At 42.5% G+C, this 19,093-nt stretch overlaps 3 protein-coding genes across 6 annotated transcripts; 1 reads left to right on the top strand and 2 right to left on the bottom strand.

The window, feature by feature from the left end:
* Window positions 1-245: 245 nt before the first annotated feature.
* Window positions 246-3,214, bottom strand: LOC135546239 (histone H3.3A). 2 transcript variants are annotated; one of them, XM_064974494.1, is made up of 4 exons: window positions 3,107-3,214; window positions 2,135-2,278; window positions 1,764-1,917; window positions 246-1,553 (listed from the first exon to the last, which is right to left on the bottom strand). In XM_064974494.1, exons 2-4 carry the CDS (start codon window positions 2,260-2,262, stop codon window positions 1,425-1,427), a joined length of 411 nt encoding a protein of 136 aa, XP_064830566.1. In that variant the 5' UTR covers window positions 2,263-2,278; window positions 3,107-3,214; the 3' UTR covers window positions 246-1,424. The 2 variants fall into 2 exon arrangements, with proteins under 2 accessions (XP_064830566.1, XP_064830567.1); XM_064974495.1 differs by having other exon boundaries at window positions 3,111-3,209.
* Window positions 3,215-4,217: 1,003 nt separating this feature from the next.
* Window positions 4,218-7,212, bottom strand: LOC135546238 (histone H3.3A). Its single transcript, XM_064974493.1, has 4 exons — window positions 7,095-7,212; window positions 5,738-5,881; window positions 5,451-5,604; window positions 4,218-4,977 (listed from the first exon to the last, which is right to left on the bottom strand). The coding sequence occupies exons 2-4, from the start codon at window positions 5,863-5,865 to the stop codon at window positions 4,849-4,851; spliced, it is 411 nt and encodes a 136-aa protein (XP_064830565.1). The 5' UTR covers window positions 5,866-5,881; window positions 7,095-7,212; the 3' UTR covers window positions 4,218-4,848.
* Window positions 7,213-7,782: 570 nt separating this feature from the next.
* On the top strand, window positions 7,783-17,080 carry LOC135546236 (ribosome biogenesis protein NOP53-like). Of its 3 annotated transcripts, XM_064974491.1 has the most exons (14): window positions 7,783-7,978; window positions 8,508-8,587; window positions 11,116-11,428; window positions 11,938-12,014; window positions 12,115-12,211; window positions 12,742-12,941; window positions 13,035-13,090; window positions 13,236-13,331; window positions 13,473-13,574; window positions 13,682-13,831; window positions 13,932-14,107; window positions 14,438-14,504; window positions 14,752-14,828; window positions 15,437-17,080. In XM_064974491.1, exons 3-14 carry the CDS (start codon window positions 11,223-11,225, stop codon window positions 15,495-15,497), a joined length of 1,365 nt encoding a protein of 454 aa, XP_064830563.1. In that variant the 5' UTR covers window positions 7,783-7,978; window positions 8,508-8,587; window positions 11,116-11,222; the 3' UTR covers window positions 15,498-17,080. The 3 variants fall into 3 exon arrangements, with proteins under 3 accessions (XP_064830563.1, XP_064830564.1, XP_064830562.1); XM_064974492.1 differs by lacking the exon at window positions 8,508-8,587; XM_064974490.1 differs by lacking the exon at window positions 7,783-7,978 and having other exon boundaries at window positions 8,016-8,587.
* The last annotated feature ends 2,013 nt before the right edge of the window (window positions 17,081-19,093 follow it).

The raw sequence follows: 19,093 nt of genomic DNA on the forward strand, positions 1-19,093 counted from the left end.
TTTTTCCATTGCCTCAACTCAGTACTGGACACTTGTGTAACTCCTTTACACAAGGATTTAGCTCATTCAGAAAAACACCAGATTGTGATGGTAATAGCAAACAAACCTAAATCAGGATTGTTCACAAGAATTTCGCTATACCCGCAATAACATGTGTATATGACATAATATTTGATCAAATGTGTGCTTTATAATATTAAATATCTGTTAGTAGTAACGGATTCAGTCAATGAACTAAACAAAACTGAGACGTGTGTAACATCCATTTATTACCACATATGAGAAATCTGGAAAATACAAACATTGTTTTATTTAAACATCTTAACATTTCAAATTCCAATTAAGAAACAAAAATGATTTTAAGTTAAAAGGGTGACACAACCTGAGAAGCAAAAGGGGAGGTCTAAATATCCGTGACCATTCCAATTACAGCTCAACTTTAACATACATGATCACTTTACCAATTAGACTGTTTTTGGTTTGCAAGAGAGCATTGACCACCAGCTCCATAAACCTCACAACAAGGCCCCTCAGGAGTGATCACAAAGAACACTGGATTCACTATGTTTGCAAAAGTCTTTAAATGCTGTCTCCAATTATTTATCGCAGAAGCCAAATTTGAGAATTTAAAGAAAAAGGGAAAAAAGTGCCAATATAACAGGCAATGAAATGAGAATGAACAATCTAGAATCCCCTTCGACAGCTAAAACAAATAACAAGCTTCAACACCTGTAGAAACGATAGCTTACGTCAATTTTGTTTTCTGTACAAAATTTTATTTGAATCCACCTCCATTTCATTCACAAATCTTTTATCCACTATGAAAAATGTGCGTAAGCATAAAAAATAAAAATAATACCCATGACAACGATCAATATTGTAATAAACATTTGCTTCAGAGATGTTTTTGAATTGTATACAATTTGCTGTGCTGATCAGAATCTACACGCTCACAAACAAAGGGGGGGGGGGCTGGACTCTCGTTCATGTGTCGCCATGAAAGATACCAGCTCAGTCTCTATTTCACTGGAAGAGTGGGGAAGGAGGAAGGGGACTAGGGCAGTTGTTCTAGCACCCTGCAGAGAAAGAGGTACTCCACTCTGCAGATAAAAACCTAACCCCATCCTCCTGCGACCACATCCTATGTCAGATTCCCTGTCTTGTTTTATCTGATCTCTCCACACGGCATCATGACAATGGAACATCTGATTTGATGGTGTGTTGGTGGGGGATCTGACCAGCAACAAGCAGGTACATGCACAAAAGAGTACCCTATAATAGTCTGCTGTCGAGAGTACTAAGAAAACACCACTATACACATTATTCTTATCATAATCATCGTTTCTCTAAATCACTACCAACATGAGGGGGAGGGAAGGGGAGGGCAGACTGTTGAGGGGAGGAGAGGTAAATCAGGTAGGCATCTAAGCACGCTCCCCACGGATACGACGGGCCAGCTGGATGTCTTTGGGCATGATGGTGACACGCTTGGCGTGGATGGCGCACAGGTTGGTGTCCTCAAACAGACCAACCAGGTAAGCCTCGCTGGCCTCCTGCAGACAACAAAGAACAGGTTGGAGAAACGGCTCACAATATCAACCTGTAAAATTCTATTTTGTCATACATTCAGGCACATGTTCGAAGCATTTCTCTTTAGTGTGTGATTTAAAAAAAAGTAATAATGCAATTATAGTCTTCCTGCCTCGACCTTGAGATATGTGGTTTATGACAGCTTGTGTCCCTTAGTTGGGGTTAGCACTGACCTGCAGGGCCCCAATGGCTGCACTCTGGAAACGCAGGTCAGTCTTGAAGTCCTGAGCAATTTCTCTCACCAGGCGCTGGAATGGCAGCTTGCGGATCAGCAGCTCAGTGGACTTCTGGTAACGACGGATCTCACGCAGGGCCACAGTACCAGGTCTGGAAGGAAAAACACGCAGTTAGAACAATCCCATGACTAACACAACTGTATGGATTCATTACAGAAATCCAGAGTCAAACATGTCATCAAACTCTTTAGGCCTAAATCCTTCTCTCTTGCATCAGGTGGTGATGGAGTCATAATAAGGAACATTAGTGTGGCTCAGGGACAGAGGGCAGCTTTGGCAAGACCTTTCAGCCTCACTACCACTCTCACCTGTAGCGATGGGGCTTCTTGACCCCACCAGTAGAAGGGGCACTCTTGCGGGCAGCTTTGGTGGCCAGCTGCTTACGTGGGGCTTTGCCTCCAGTAGATTTACGGGCTGTCTGCTTGGTACGGGCCATGGCTCCTACAAATCACCTGAACAAAGGGGAGAACCACAAAAATTACTATAGCTTACACTTTCATTGCAATTATACCTGATAATAAGTAACTGGATTTGTATTCATCCATTACCTCAGCTGATTCAAAACTTTCACAAAATGTGAAAATCCCTGTGAAACAAGATTATTTCTGTACAGTAATTGGGTGTTCCACTCACTGTTATTGAACACATCTAGAACCAAAAAAAGTGTTGAGAGTATACAACATGAATTTTCCCAATCAAAGTCGAGTGGGCCAATCAATCAATCAATGGGGGAAAACGACGGCATTGGTTGGTTAGTCAATCTTATTGTGTAAACATATAACTAAGACCAATCAGCGTATGTTCTGTCACGAGGAGGCGCAATCTACAGCTCCTAGACGTTGGTAGCCCCGCCCACTCCGCTGTGACGATGGCGGCTGCTTGATGCGCAACCGGGATAAAGACCATAGGCAGAAGAGCAAAGGAGTACCACTAAAACTTTGATATTTAAATAAACAGCTGTTTGATGATATTGTCAAACAACTAATATACATAAAAGACATCTCAGAGAACTCGTATGTAGGCACAGAAACGGACTTCGACCACTAATGCCTGCGTACAACCGAAGCGAACCCGCGCATAATTTGAATTTTTTTTCATCCAGTTGCACTAGCTGTAGAAAAGGCTGCAATTCTGTGCCGTTTCGACAGTGGGGTTTGTTATTTTCCTCTACGACGAAAACGAGATGGTTCTCCAACAAAATTACACCACAATTGAAGCAATTTGAAACTTTTCGAATGTGAAGATCACGTAAATTAAAAGCAGTCGAGTGTTTGACTTACCTACACCAAAAGTGGTTAAAAAGAATGTGAGAAGTGTTTAGCTTGTCTGGCGGTGTCAGTATTTTCTTCCTCGTATCCACAATGGGAACAACCGTCCAGCGGGAAAATGGCCGCTATGTCAATCATTTCTCCCAGAATGCCATAGTGTATACAAACATTTCTAGTTTCGTTTCATTTGTGGTGCTTCAAACACATCTTTGGATATTTTTTTGTACGCCACTGAATGTTACTTTATATCAGTCTCCAAATTTCATATGCGAACATAATAGCATACTTGCTATCGATATTTTTCAAGATGTTGTGGAAACGTTTTGGCTTTTCAATTTGCCATGCTCAAGAAAGCTATTATGCTGAAGTTATTTTGCATTTCTATATCATCGTACAACCTTACAGTCACAGGTCTTGTGCCAATGTCAGCCTGCAATGTAAAAGGTCTGGTTTCCAATCAGTGGTGTAAAGTACTTAAGTAAAAATACGTAAGTAGTACTTTAGTTTTTTGGGGTATCTGTACTATTATATTTTGGACAAAGTGTTTACGCCACACATGATCCCCGACACTAAAAGGACTTGCTACATTTTGAATGCTTAGGACAAGAAAAAGGTCCAATTCACGCACTTACCAAGAGAACGTCCCTGGTCATCCCTACTCACAAATCAGTCACACATTTTGCAGATGTCATTGCGGGTGTAGCGAAATATGTTCCTAGCGCCAACAATGCAGTAATAGCAAAACAATTCACACATCTTAATTCTATTATAAGAAATATAATAAGACGAGCAAAGTCTGAATGTGATGTAAAGATTTTGGACATGCTTGTAAATGCCGGAGTGCCCCTGGCTAGTCGTAAAAAAATTAAAGGTCACGGTGCCGTGTGCTTAGTAAGGAATTTGATAAAGTATATTTAAAACCAAATACTTAGTCAAGTAGTATTATACTGGTGATATTCACGCAACATTTTCTATTAAAAAAATCTTCACTTGGCAAGTAAAACAAGTGGGTACTTTTGCCAATGAATATGACAGTTCAAATAACATTAAAACGGTTCACTATTTAAAATACCATTGCCAGCAGCATACAACTCAGTACAGGCCAATCACGTCACTCAACCAGTTGTGGAACAGTAGTTTATCACCTTTGTATGAGAATTCTGGATTTTTACAAATGTCTGCTTAAAAATGTATAAAATAAAAAACGAAATTAGTGTGAAAAGGGCATCACAACCTGAGAAAGGAACTAAAATTACACCTGGATCAAGACATGGGAGAAATACATTAACGTTGTGCTACATAGGCCTATGCAATATTTTGAATCATGCAAAGTCATATTTTTATTGATCAATTTCAGAAAACAATTAACCATTTGTAAATGTATCATGTAAACAGTAGAAACACTAGTTGTAAAAAAAATTATAATAAAGGGTACATGTAAAAACACCACATGTTTATCAATTAGAAAACCAACCGTCATAATGTAATAGTAGGAGGGGGAAATGCTTGCCCAAGATGCTTCATGCATGCACCCTTTGCTGTGCTGAGTTGCATACACAAAGGTGTGACTCAGATCAGCTTCAAAACAGATACAAAGTACCCTAAAAGTCTGCTGCTAAGAGAACTAAGGGGGACAAGACTACACAGTTTACTTGTGTCACATCATTACTCAAATCAAGCTCCTTATAAGGATAAGTGGGAAGGGAGGAAAAGACAGACTGAGGTATAAAAAAAATAATAAAAAAGGGAGGCGTCTAAGCACGCTCCCCACGGATACGACGGGCCAGCTGGATGTCTTTGGGCATGATGGTGACACGCTTGGCGTGGATGGCGCACAGGTTGGTGTCCTCAAACAGACCAACCAGGTAAGCCTCGCTGGCCTCCTGCAGACAAAAAAAAAGTTGAATTCAGCTGACATGCATAAGCTCTATCTTGGTATGGACCAATGCATTCTTTGAACATTTGGGGAGATGACTGCCAGTAGGTCACCACCTTTTAAGGGAAACTTCATAATTTTGGCAATGAGGCTCTTTACTTCCCCTGAGTCAGTATGAAGAAAGTTTCTTGAACCAATGCTAACTAGCATTAGTGCAATGACAAAGTTTACATCTATGAGCATGCTAGCAGATACCCATAGACTGTCATTGTGCTAATACTAACTAGCATTAGCTCGCAAACCTAACTAACTTTCTTCATACTGGACAGACACATGGCATTCAGTAGTTCAGCCGACTCAGCAAAAGATGACAAAGGGCCTCATTGCCAAAATTATGAAGTTTCCCTTTGAGTGTACAGATTCCCGATAGGTCTGGTTTTAGTGTTATTTGGCAGGTTAACAGAAATCATAAACCCTGACCTGCAGGGCTCCAATGGCTGCACTCTGGAAACGCAGGTCAGTCTTGAAGTCCTGAGCGATTTCTCTCACCAGGCGCTGGAAGGGCAGCTTGCGGATCAGCAGCTCAGTGGACTTCTGGTACCTACGGATCTCACGCAGGGCCACAGTACCAGGCCTGGCGTAAAACACACAGTAATTAATTAACCACTGTGGTCCTTTACTCCATCTACACAATTATTAAAGGAGACCACGACACCAGGTGGGTGAAAGGCTGTTCAGGCACTATGCGTTTCATCACTCTCCATCACCTGTAGCGATGGGGCTTCTTGACCCCACCAGTAGAAGGGGCACTCTTGCGGGCAGCTTTGGTGGCCAGCTGCTTACGTGGGGCTTTGCCTCCAGTAGATTTACGGGCTGTCTGCTTGGTACGGGCCATGGCTCCTACAAATCACCTGAATGAAGGCAAAGTTGAGAAAGGAATGTTAATGGAAGTGTAACCAACTAGATATCAAATTGCAGCATAAAACCATGTTAGCCTGATAAACGCCACATGTCATACTTCCAAATGCCAAGCTTTCATGAGGCATTTGATTTTAGGTGAGACACATTTCAGCTCTATGAAACCATAAAAGTGCATTGTTTGGACACTATCCAATCAACGGGGTTTGGAATAATCTGTTACATGTCATCTGATTACAAAGTTAATGTTACCTTAAAAATAGTTATCCGATAAGATACTTTTGAAAAACAAGACGGTTACATTTAGAAATATTGTTATGACAAAATACATAACCACCTTTCTAATCTCAGACTTTCAATTCATCATTGGAAAAAGGCACGTTTAAATTTGTTCCACCTGATCACAAGTAGAGACCACTAGAATGACACAGCGTTCGATGAATCTTTTGTCTAACGATTCTAAAGGAAAATTAATCCAAACGTAAACGGAAGTAATCAGATTACGTTAGTACTGGTTAATCCAAAAATTATTAGAGTACAATTTGACAGGTATCTAGTAGCCGATACCGTTTAAAGTAACCTACCAATCAACATGCTTACAATTTGATATTTGTTTACAACACGGATTGTACCCATGTCTGTGGCTCAATTACGCAAAGATGAACATCAAATTGAGCGAATTACAGCGTAACGGTTTCATACAACTACCAATCGGGACTCGTTTAGTGATCTGATGGGCGGGATTTTCTTCCTTGTTCGCCAATGAGCAATGTTTTTCACCAAATAGGTCCCCGCCTCTTACGCATTGGAGACGATGGCTGCTGTAACAGGAACGTACTAACGGGAAGGGAAATTCGAATGAGTTTTACAAGAGGGTGACAATTAAAAAACGACGTTTAAACGATGACATTGCCGCTTTATACTAACAAACACATTGAAGATTGTTCTAAACACCACTAGGAATCGATTGAAAAACTTCAGTACTCAGAAGATCACGCAGAACCGGTGCATAACCGTGTCAAATTCGACAGGAATGCTTTGGTCTCTAGTTACTACAAGCAGATAATAGCTTGCTTTTTCGGTCGTCGAGCTTGGGTTTCCCTATGATCGCGGATTTAGTTGCAAAAAGATACGATCTAAAGAACAAAAAAAGTGAAAATTCACAAATACACAATTAAAAATATATATTTCAAACACGACACTTACCTTTGATACAACAGCTAATGTTCAAATGTGAAACTGGTCTCGTGTCCTTATTTATTGCGTTGTTCCCACAACAGAATGGAGTCCTATATTGGGTTAAAATGGCAGGTTACCCACAATGCATCTGCTGCGACAAGAGAGACCAACTTTTCTACACGTTTATCAATTGACCCATTCAATCAATTATCAATCATCTTAACTGAAAAATATGATCAATACATTCAGAAAAGCGTGATATACTACATAATGTGCGATGTTTTTAAAATGTCTATTTATTGCATTGGCAGATATTGACCATTTAAATGTATGACATTTATGGACTAATTGAAGGTGTTTTATGGGACACGTGATTCCACGTGAGTGCATAAGACAAAATGTTTTAATTACAAAATTAGCAATTACTGGATTTCTGTTACCAAATTTGTTAATGTAAGAAATCAAACAACTTAGATTCTCAGATGACATTTCTTGGAAGGTTTGTGTATTGTGACAAACATTGCTTTAGTATTATAAACAAGTTTTAAATCACAAAAGTATCAAAATACCTAGCAAAAATACATAGCAAAAATCTTAATTTTATACATTTTGGGCCTTCAAATATCTTATTTCCAGGGGTGGTTTTTACACAACCCCTCCTCGAGGTGGCGATAGAGGCCCATCAGCTCATGCTGAACCTCAAAAGAAAAGACATTCTACAGCTGATCCAGCAGAGCATGGACTGGAGACGTCGGAGGGCTACGCAAACGCTCGTTGAACTCCCGGGTACTGCTCTGGTAGTAGATTTGGCCAGAGAGGCTGAAAGCGGTGTCTAGCGGTTAATCTTTGATTAACAAACAATCAAACTTTACTCGGTGTGGCGGCAGTTGGCACCGCTATGCTGAGACTGGGTGAGTTATTGTAAGAGATAGTGATGGAGAAGAAAGTGAAGCGAGCATGGAGGTCAGGAGGAACAGAAAGTGGTTCTGAAGTTTAGGGAGGACAGAGGAGTTGGGGAGATGAGTCCGATAAGGTTGACGGCTGTGATAAAGGAGTTGATTGGGGAAGTTGTAATGTTAATGTGTTAAGAGATGTGAGCTTGGTGGTGTACTGTAAGGACATGGCGCAGAGGGAAGCAAATAGGGAAGTGTATGGTGGTGTCGAGCAGCGGGGAAGGATTGGGGAGCTGGGCGTTCCTCATTGAGGACCATGTATGTTGCATTGATCCGATCTGTAATAGACTATGGTAGCATAGGGTATGGTTCGACAGCCCGGACATCATTGGAAAGGCTAGATGTCATACAGGGACAAGGACTCAGAATATGTAGTGGGGCCTTTTGGACAAATCCCAGAGGCTGCACTACAGGTGGAGATGGGGGATATATGCCATTGCAGATTAGGAGACAGCAGCTGGCAATGAATTATTGTCTCACCCTACAGGGACATGGGGTGTCTCATCCTGCAAAAGGGATTTTACAGGCATGCTGGGAACATGAGCGACGACAGAACACAAGCTTTGGGTGAGTGGGTAATACCCAGCAGAAGGAGATGGGACTGAATGGAATGGAGTTTAGTCCAACGGTAGCTATTCCTGTAAATCCACCATGGCTACTCCCGCCTCCAGTACATTTACATTTAAGTCATTTAGCAGACGCTCTTATCCAGAGCGACTTACAAATTGGTGAATTCACCTTCTGACATCCAGTGGAACAGCCACTTTACAATAGTGCATCTAAATCATTTAAGGGGGGGGGTGAGAAGGATTACTTATCCTATCCTAGGTATTCCTTGAAGAGGTGGGGTTTCAGGTGTCTCCGGAAGGTGGTGATTGACTCTGCTGTCCTGGCGTCGTGAGGGAGTTTGTTCCACCATTGGGGGGCCAGAGCAGCGAACAGTTTTGACTGGGCTGAGCGGGAACTGTACTTCCTCAGTGGTAGGGAGGCGAGCAGGCCAGAGGTGGATGAACGCAGTGCCCTTGTTTGGGTGTAGGGCCTGATCAGAGCCTGGAGGTACTGCGGTGCCGTTCCCCTCACAGCTCCATAGGCAAGCACCATGGTCTTGTAGCGGATGCGAGCTTCAACTGGAAGCCAGTGGAGAGAGCGGAGGAGCGTTGATCTAGAAGTGTTGGAGAGACTACAGAAAGATGGGGAGGGTGTTGATCCATCTGATTTGTTTAATGGACGTCTGGATACAGTGTATCAGGATTTTGTTGCCATATACACAGATGGTTCAAAAGATCCGAGGACATGACGTTCTGGGTCAGCATTTGTAGTTCAGGAATGTGGGGTGAGAGTCAGGAAACGCATTACAGATCATCTGGCTGTATAAACGGCAGAGCTGATGGCCATACTGTTGGCCTTGCAGTGGGTGGAGGAAGTCAAGCCAGACAGTAGTTATTCACTACTCTGATTCATGTGCAGTGCTAAGGAGTCTCCAGTTCTTTAGGTCACGTAGCAGACAGGGCCTGCTTTATGAGGTACTATAAACCCACGGCAGGAAGGGACAGACGAGAGGAGGCTATTTTTAAAAGATTAAGGGTGGGACACAGCCAGTTGAATAAATCCTTAAATGTGGGAGGAAAGCATCCAACAGGAAATTATGATTGTTGCCAGGAAACAGAGACCGTGGAGCATATATTGCTACCATGTGGGCAGTATCCGAGGGAAAGAGAGAGGCTCAGGTCTAATTTGAGGGAGAAATTGATACAGGAAATTAGTTTAAAGTGTATATTGAGTAGAACCTCATTAGATATTGTCTCAAATATTTTGTTGTCTTTTTTTAAGAGCAACGGATCTGGCAGGTAGGATTTAGTTAATGCCTGTTTCTGGCCCACACTCCAGTACAGTAGCTGGCAGTAATGCACCATAACGTTGGATGTGGTAGGTGGTAAGTTCTCAGAGCCAGAGGCTTGCACCGAGGGTCAGGATAAAGATGAGCCTGTGACAGTAGGAGTTATGTTTTTGGAAAAAGTGGACCCTTGCCTATTGGCAGATCCATTTTTGGTCTCAGGGCAGGTGAAAACAGAGTTGGGTGCTGTGGAATCAGTGCAGGTAACCAAAAGTGGTCTGGTAATAATTGTATGTGTTTCTGCTGGTCAGAGGGAGAAAGTGCTCTGTGTTAAGTGAATGGGGGCAAGAGATGGGAATTGTTTTGCACTCAAGAAAAGGGCGCCATTGAAAGGAGTGATTTAATGGGGTCGTGGTAAATGTGAAAGCTGACCAACTGAAGGGGAAGATTCCCGGTGTTTGTGTTGCTCATTGTTTGGTGTGATGCAGACAGTGGCGTGAATGGAGGAACCGAAGAGTCATTGTCTGTTCTTTTGAGTTTTGATGTTGAGTCTTTTTCCGACAAAGTGATGTTACGAGCTATTGTCCCGAATACTTTACGTTGTTACAGGTGTCAAGCTTATGGGCATGTGGCATCGGTGTGTAGGAGGGAGGGTCCTAGGTGTGAGAAGTGTGTAGAAGGGCATGAGAGAAAGGAATACGTAGCATTGGGGAAAGTAGTGGAATGTGTTAATTGTAGGGGTGCCCATTGGGCAGGGGATCAGTAATGTCCTGTGCGAGAGAGGCAGGTTGAGGTTTCCAAGGTTAGAGTAGTGCAGAAGTTGTCATATGCTGAGGCGGTGAAGAAAGTAGAGGAAGATGGGTCAAGGGGGAGGGATCCTGAGAAGTGGTGTGAGTAGTCGATCTGTACCAGTACAGAGGGATAAACCAACAAGTGATAATACGTTTCAGTAAGATTTGATTTTTGGCATTTATGGCAATGGTTATCAACTGTACTGCAGGGATGGAATGTAAGTCCAATAAAATAAAGGTTGTGGTGTCAGCTGCAGATAGGTATTTGGGTGTTGGAGACTTGACATCAGAAGAGTTACAGGGTTTGTTAAGAGGTGGTGTCCCATCCTTTCAGGCTGTTGGCCTGAAGTAGGACTAAATAGATTTAAATAGTGGAGTATGGTATTTTATTTAGACATTATTATTATGTTTTTAGTAGTGTTAGATGGTAGGGTATTTGTTGTATTTATTTATTTTGTATTTTTTTCAAGCAAGGTTTAAGGGAGTTATACTCCAGTCTAGTAGGTGGCGCTAATGCAACATTTATTGGATACCAACTGCCCTTAAACCTCATCAAAGAAAAGAAGGCTGATCCAGCATGGCGGCGGTTAAGAGACTCAAACGCGTGGCAGCGTTGCAGCCAGGATTCATATCTTTTAAATCGTCGGCCGAATCAGATGACTTGAGCAGTGGCCGGAGGAAGCGTGTGAATAAGAATAAGAAAAAGAATTGGAACAAACACAGTGATATTCAAGATGTTGAAGAGTTTTTGGATGACGTGAGACTTCAGGAAAGAGCTACAGGGTGAGCAGCATGTTTGCCAACTCTTGCTAGCTTTTATTACCTGCTTATAAGCGTATATTTAGCAGGTATTGCGACATTATCAAACATCTGATTATTCTAGCAAGCTAGGTTTGCATGTCAATCAGTCCAGGTCAACATCTTGCAAAAATGGAAGTTGTACCTTACAATGCTAATGTACACGTTGGGTTGTTTATTCTAATTAGCAAGCAAGCTAAGCTGGTTAACCAAGGGAGTTGGCTAGATAACTACATGTTTTAAAAAACAATGTCCTACCTACGTTCCAATCTATAATCACCCTCATAATTATCCAACCTTGAGCAACACACCTAAACGGAATCGTTTCTTAACCTGTTTACTAGTAACGTTATGATTCGGCTGCTTTTATATAACGTTACTAAACATTAGCTAGCAATATTTAGAGTTTAACACATGCTTTATGCCGTGGCTACATATTTTGATTCAAATTGAATTACCTAGTTAAACTTTTTTTTAAATATTTTATTCGACAGAGGACTGATATCCGAGAAGCCAGATGATAGCCTGTTCTTTGTGGACATCGGAGAGCAGAAAAAAAGTGTCCTGCCAGGTAAGCAATATCATTGTTTACATCAAATATATTTTCCGCTTCAACTTTGTTAATGTTTGGAGTGTCAAATCACTGAAGTTTTGTTTTCTGTGTCTGCTAGAAGTCCAAGAGAGAAAGAAGGGGAAGAAGTCAAAGTCACGTCCCCTGAGGATAGACCTGATCCTGCAGCATGACTCCCTTGTCCCTCCACCTAAAGAGTGAGTTTTTCTGATATACCCTGACAATTGCCCTCTCACCCCCATCCTTCCCTGGCCCTTAGCTGGAGATGGTTTGGCCCGGTTCAGTCAGCTTGCGCATGGCACAGTGTCCAGTGATGAACCCATCCTTGCGCTCACAGTATTTCCTTGGGAATGTGAAGACAGTCATGGAACTCAGGGAGCTGTTGTGTGAACAGCCTCCTGGGAACTGAGGGCAATGTGCTGTTTCCCCTCTACTGGGTCGTATTTACTAGTAAGGAAATGGAAACAAACGGGAAAGGGACTACCTGAACTTGTCCAATAAGAAGTACTTGTTTTTGTTTTCTGTTGCGAAAGGTTTTGCTAATGTGCACAAACTAAGACTACGCAGATTTCCCCCACTTTGTAAACTGGAGTCATGCAGCAAGGCTGTATTTTGATAAGTACACAAGTGTACTCTGGTTAGTTTATTTCTCATAATAAGCTGTGATTGTACACACTGAAGTCTTCAGGGCACTATTTAAAATTCAGTTCCCTCCTCTCTCCCCCAGTGTTTTGGCCTACCAGCAACCAAACGCAAAGAAACTCCGCCGCATTGCAGAGAATGCTGAGAAATTGGCGGCCATGGGTGTGTTGCCACGGAGACAGAAACGGCTCTTGAACCGCAGGCCGGCAACTAAAACGTCAACGGCAAAGGCGGCAGCCAACAACTTCCCAGACAGACCCTATTATGACTTGTGGGGAGGAGAGGGTAAGTTTGGCTATTCAAAATGCTAAACTAAGTCAAATAAATAGTTGGAGTTCTTCTGTCAGTGTTTGTGACCACCTTTTATTCATATTGCAGCCAAAGAGACCGCAGATCCTTACTACCTTGAGCAAACAGGGAAAAGGCGTGTGAAGGTTAGAATGCAGCATTGTCACTGCCTTAAAATGTATAGTCTCTCAGTGTTGTATCGTGAAAAGGGATACTTAGGCAAATAGGAGTGTTTGTATATTTACTGTCTTACTGTATTTAAGTTTTAAAAGCTGTCTTGTTCATTCTTAGCGACCAGAGAAGCTCAACGCAAAGCCCTCTATTCTCCCGGCAGTGGAGGTCATAGCCCCTGGAGGCTCCTACAACCCAGACTTCTTCTCCCATCAGGTAACTTAATACACGTAAACAGTGATTTTAAATGCCAACTTATCAATGTGTCTGCTCCCATGATGTGTGTGTGGTGTTCTGTCTCTTCATGTTGGGTAATGCTGTGGTTGATGTATTGAAGTGCTGACCTTTTTCTCCCAGGCCTTGTTACTAGAGGCCCATGAGGTGGAGGTGAAGAGGGAGAGAGCAGAGCTGAGAATAGAGAGACAGCTGGCTGTCAAACGAGAGGATACTGCCACTGAGGTACGACAACAGAACCCCCCCCCACCCACTGTTCATCATTACACAATTCAGACCTGTATGTGGTCCTTCAGCTCCATTTTGCCTGACCTCCTGTTGTTTCTCTGCAGGAGACAGTCTTCCAGGAACTAGTGGAAGGGTTAGTGGAGGAGGAGGAAGAGGAGGAAGAGGAGGAGGAAGATGTTTCTATTCGTGGTGGCTTGCAGCAGGAGAAAAAGACAGAGAAAGAAAGGAAGAGAGAGCGAGCCGACAAGATAAAGGCATGCAAGACTACAAAGCCTTTCCCCCTAATGTGCTCTAGCCTTTCCCCTCCATGTGCTAGCTTAGGATCTGACCGACGGTGTCTCTTTTGCTGTTCAGTCACAACAAAAGCAGGCGGCAAGGGTGTTCACTGACAAGAAGCAGCAGCTCTTCCAGCTGCGCTCCATCCAGGCGACCCTGAAGGGGCGGGAGCAGCGGACCAGAGAGAGGGTGGCCCAGCGGAAGGCCAACCAGGAGGCAGAGAAGTCCATGCCCCGACGTCTCGGCAGACTCAAGTCAGTACCTCCACAAGAATGCCACTATTCTCATATACTATCTTGGTTGTTTATTACAATTTATATCTAGAGCGAGATGCAACAGGTCCTCCATAGAGCTTCCTGGACAATTTGAAAAGCAGGTAAAACGCATCCTAGTATTCACTGGAAGAAGCCTTAGACATTTCTATAACAACGGGCTCCAGAAAAACCTATACCCCATTCCAAACCAAGTAATTTAGCCTGATTTCCATGGTGCTGCTTTCCCCTTAGTGTGAGTTTCGTCTGTGCCATTGTCCTCTCTGTGATCTCCATACTCTGTCTGAACTTGGCCCCCACATATCTCCCCAGGTTCCAGGCTCAGGATCTAGAGATCCAGCTGAGTGATGAGATTCCTGGATCCCTGCGGACACTCAAGGTTTGTGACTGACCATCCCTCTCACTGTCTACAATGCATTCACACTGGGCTGACCTTTTGAACCCATGTACATGTGTGTGGAACTGAAATGCTGAAAAAGTTACAGCATAGCAACTTAATTCACAATAATGTCACATGCTGACCCGTTTGGAGCAAGGTCCTTCATCAGAGCACTATTTATTTATATGGATTTACTGATGTGTACTGACATGTTTCCCTTCTCCACATGTAATTATGTGTCCTGCAGCCAGAGGGCAGTGTCCTCAAAGACCGCTTCAAGAGTATGCAAAAGAGGAACATGATTGAGCCCAGAGAACGAGCCAAGTAAGTTATTCTCTCCCTTTCTGTAAAACAAACAGCAGCTCATGTCAGGTATATATTTATACATAGTAGTTTGCATGTCATTAACTCCTAACTTTCATAGTAGAACATTCTAGATTTGTTTGCATTATTGTCTGTTTCCAGAGAGGTATACTACAAAGCAGGATCTATGCGTTAGCCCATAATATTGTGAAATAACTTTTTTTTTTTTTCGAAAGATGAGCTTTAAATTGGCTTGGTCTAATTGACCCAACAACCAAACACACATTTAGCTGTCTTAATGAACCAGAAAATAGTTACTTTTGTTGTTTTATCAAAGTTAGCTGGCTAACATGCGTTGTAGTATACCTCTCTTTTGGTTCAGTCGGCTTAATAATCATGACGATGTCCAGTGATGATCCCATCCTTGCGCTCACAGTATTTCCACGGAAATGTGAAGACAATCATGGAACTCAGGGAGCTGTTGTGTAAACAGCCTCCTGGGAACTGAGGGCAATGTGCAGTGCTGCTTCCCCTCCACATCTCCTTTTGTTTTTATAATACATGAGAATAGTCTTGATTTGATAAAGCCATTGAAGTGCTTTGATTGTGTGCTCCGCCTCCTCCCGCAGGTTCAAGAGGAGACACAAGGTGAAGTATGTTGAGAAGAGGGCCTTCAGGGAGATCACCTAGAGACCAAACAACCAACCTATGGAACTGTTCAGGACTGTGATGTCACTCACAACACAGCACCCACTGCCACTGGGCGACAGCCAGCCAAAGAGCTACTATTTGCCCCCTCAAATGTCTCCAATCAACTCGGCCCATTTTAAGTCAGTGATGGATTCGCCACCCTTTTAAATCTGTGTTGTTGGAAAATATTGAAGATCCAAGTCACCACGATTTGGAACATTATTTGCTGTGCAATGGTATTTTCACGCACCAGCCCAATCCAGATGGCGCCCGTCAGATTCAGGGTCAGTTCTAATGCATTTGGATATTTAAATGCACTGATTCTGGGTCTGTCGGCATCAGTTGGGGATGTTAAAGTCTTCAGAAGGGGGCTCTCTCCCAGTTGGTGATCTTGTCTTTCGTTCTTGCAAAACCAAGATTAATGCCCTCATTAGAAAGAGTGGATTCCTGAGTGAATAACAAGGCTGTTAATGGCAGACTAACGTTTAAAGCCACTTGTCAACATGTGGACTTGGGTACATTCGTTCAGTTATATCTGTTGTGTACAAAATCACTTGATTTGCTGTAATTTGACTTGATTTCATTAAAGCAAGTTAATTAATGAAATTGTTTTTACTCTGATTATGCTATTTAAATCTGTTTGTGCTTCTCAACAAATAAGTCATGCATTATTAAGGTGTCTAGTATGATTGCAAAGAAGTTTCATATGATTTCTTAAAATTGTCTCGACCACAAGTCTCCAGATGAAATTTGAATTTGGCACCAGAAGTCTATTCAACAGCTTAAAAACACAATACATTGTTGAAATTGTAAAAATATTTTTTGTATGCAATGTTTAAAGGGTCTAGTTTACATAGTGTATCCATGGTGCTTGTGGTATATAGAAATATCTTAGTGGTCATGTGACCATTACGAAAATAGTGTCTCAAATGTATTATTCAGTGCCTATAGAAAGTACACTGCCCTTGGATTTCTTCACATTTTGTGTTACATAGTGAGATTCAAATGGATTTTATTGTACATTTTTGTCTGTCTACACAAAATACTGTAAAAGTGGATTAGATTAGATTTTTTAAGATTCATGAAAAAGAACACTACCTTGATAAGTATTCATCACCCTCAGTCAATACATGTTAAACACTTTAACGGCAAGTTTTGGGAAAGTCTCTTAAGATATTTGGCTGTTCTTTTCACAATTCTTGACTACAAAATTGAAGTCTTGCCATAGATTTTCTAGCTGATTTAAACCAACTGTAACCTGGTCACAAACATTCACAGTCTTGGTCAGCAACTCCTGTGTAGATTTGTGTTGTAGGTTGTCGCGCTGAAAGGTGAATTCATCTCCCGGTGTCTGGTGTGAAGCAGGTTTTCCTTTATGATTTTGCCTGTGCTGAGCTCCATCCCGTTTCTTTTCATCCTGAAATACTCCCCAGTGTTCGCCAATGTCAAGCATACCCATACCATGATGCAGCCACCACCATGCTTGAAAATAAGGAGGCAGTTAGTCAGTAATGTGTTGGATTTGCATTTAGGCCAAAAAGAGTATTCCTTTGCTGTTTTTGTATATTATATATATATATATATACATGTTTTGGAATCTTTTTTTATTATGTATAGTTTTCACTGTCATTTTGGTCATTATTGTAGAGTCACATGTTGATCCATTCTCAGTTTTCTTCCATCACAGCCAACTCTTAAAATCACCAATGGCATCATGGTGACATCCCTAAGCAGTTTCCTTCCTGTCCTGCAGCTCAGTTCAAAAGGACGACTGCATCTCTGATGTGTCGGGGTGGTTTAATACATCACCCATAGCATAATTATTAACTTGACAGGAAGGAATATTAACTTGATAATTAATATCTTAAAGAGATATTCAATGTCTGATTTATTGTTACTCATCAACCAATCACTGCCCATCTTTGAGGCTGTCAAAAAGGTCCCTGGTCTTGGTACTTGAATCTGCTTGAAATTCAATGCTTAACTGAGGGACCTTACAGATGTATGGTGGACAGAGGAAGGGGTAGTCATTCAAAAATCATGTCAGCCACTAATATTTTACAGGGAGTCCATATAATGTAGACTACATGGCCAAAAGTATGTGGACACCAGGCTCGATGAACATCTCATTCCAAAATCATGGGCATTAATATGGAGTTGGGGAGGAGGAGGACACCGACAGGGAGGGGAGACCTTAAACCTTAATTACATAAACCTTAATTACCCCTGGCCAGGCAGTATGGAAGTATCCCCTGGTCCCGTGGGTGCCTGGAGTTCCGGCAAAGCTGCTTATCCCTTAATCGGGGTGCAAATGTAATCTTTTACCTAAAGAGTGGCCCACCGCCCGCCTCTGATCCCACACCGCTAATCCCTGTGCCTTCCAGCCAGGCAACCTCCGGTGCCCACATCGCCCTGCCCCTACCCATAGTCGTTACACTCAACACACTGGTGCCTCTGAGACTGTGCCTGTAGTAAACCATACCTATGGTATGGCTATTTCATAACGCAATGGACAATAATGTTCTCATTTAATCTAACGATGCTACCAGCCATCTTGGTTCACCATGACCTTCAGTCATTTTGAGTGTACAGATTTACGTGTGTGTTTGAGAGCGAAGGTTTTCATGTTTTTCTCCTATTCTCCCTCACCACATACATGTGCAAGCCGTTGATGGAGTCAGGTTGCATTAGCATGAAGTAGATGACAATGGTGTGCCGTGAGTGGAGCCGAGCGTTACTCATTATGAATGCTCTCACTGCTCACCTGCATCACTTCATTATAGTGTGTCTCGACGCGGCTCCCTGAGTCAGCAACCATCAGTCCTCTCATCTATAGTCCTATATACCAGTCTTCCAGCTGTCCTTTCTCAAATACACACGAATAGTGAAGGTGAGTACCTCATCCCCTAATGACTGCACAGGTACTGACCATAGGTCACTCATTCAGGACATGGTTATGTCAAAGACCCTCTTGGGAGATATTTATGGTCTTCACCTGAACCTCACAGTTGATGCGTTCTTGAACATGAGAGGATGGGTAACAGTGATATGAACTGTGTACAATACAGTAGCTTTTACAAGTCAGTCCCACGGCTGTATTCATCTGGGAGGATACGGGTCTGGATCCTGAAGAGAGGGGGGTGCATCACCTGAGTAAATCACTCCAGATCCAACAGGCTCGGACAGTCACTGCAGCATTAGACTTTTCCCACCTTCCTCCAAACGTCGAATATCATCTTCCACCAGAGAATTAGCAAGTGTTTGTGCATTTGAGAGTGACCATAACAGCAAAGGTGACCACGACAAGTCTTCTACATTTGCATCCCCAAACACCATGCCAGTGCCTATAAACACAGTTGTCAATGTGAACGCTCTGTGTACACATAGAAGGTGAGAGGAGAGGTAGAACAGACACACCAGGAGGTGGGGAAAATGGAGGGATGGATGAAAGAGTGATAATGGAAAATGGTTTGTGTGTCGGTTGTGTTGTATTTGGAGTGGAACAGTGAGAGATGAGAAAGGAGGGGATAAACAGAGCAATGGAGGGAGGGAGGGAGGAGCAGAGCGATGATTCCTCTCTAATCCTCTGGACACGC

This window comes from Oncorhynchus masou, chromosome 9, assembly GCF_036934945.1.
Source record: "Oncorhynchus masou masou isolate Uvic2021 chromosome 9, UVic_Omas_1.1, whole genome shotgun sequence".
NCBI classification, from domain to species: Eukaryota; Metazoa; Chordata; class Actinopteri; order Salmoniformes; family Salmonidae; genus Oncorhynchus; species Oncorhynchus masou.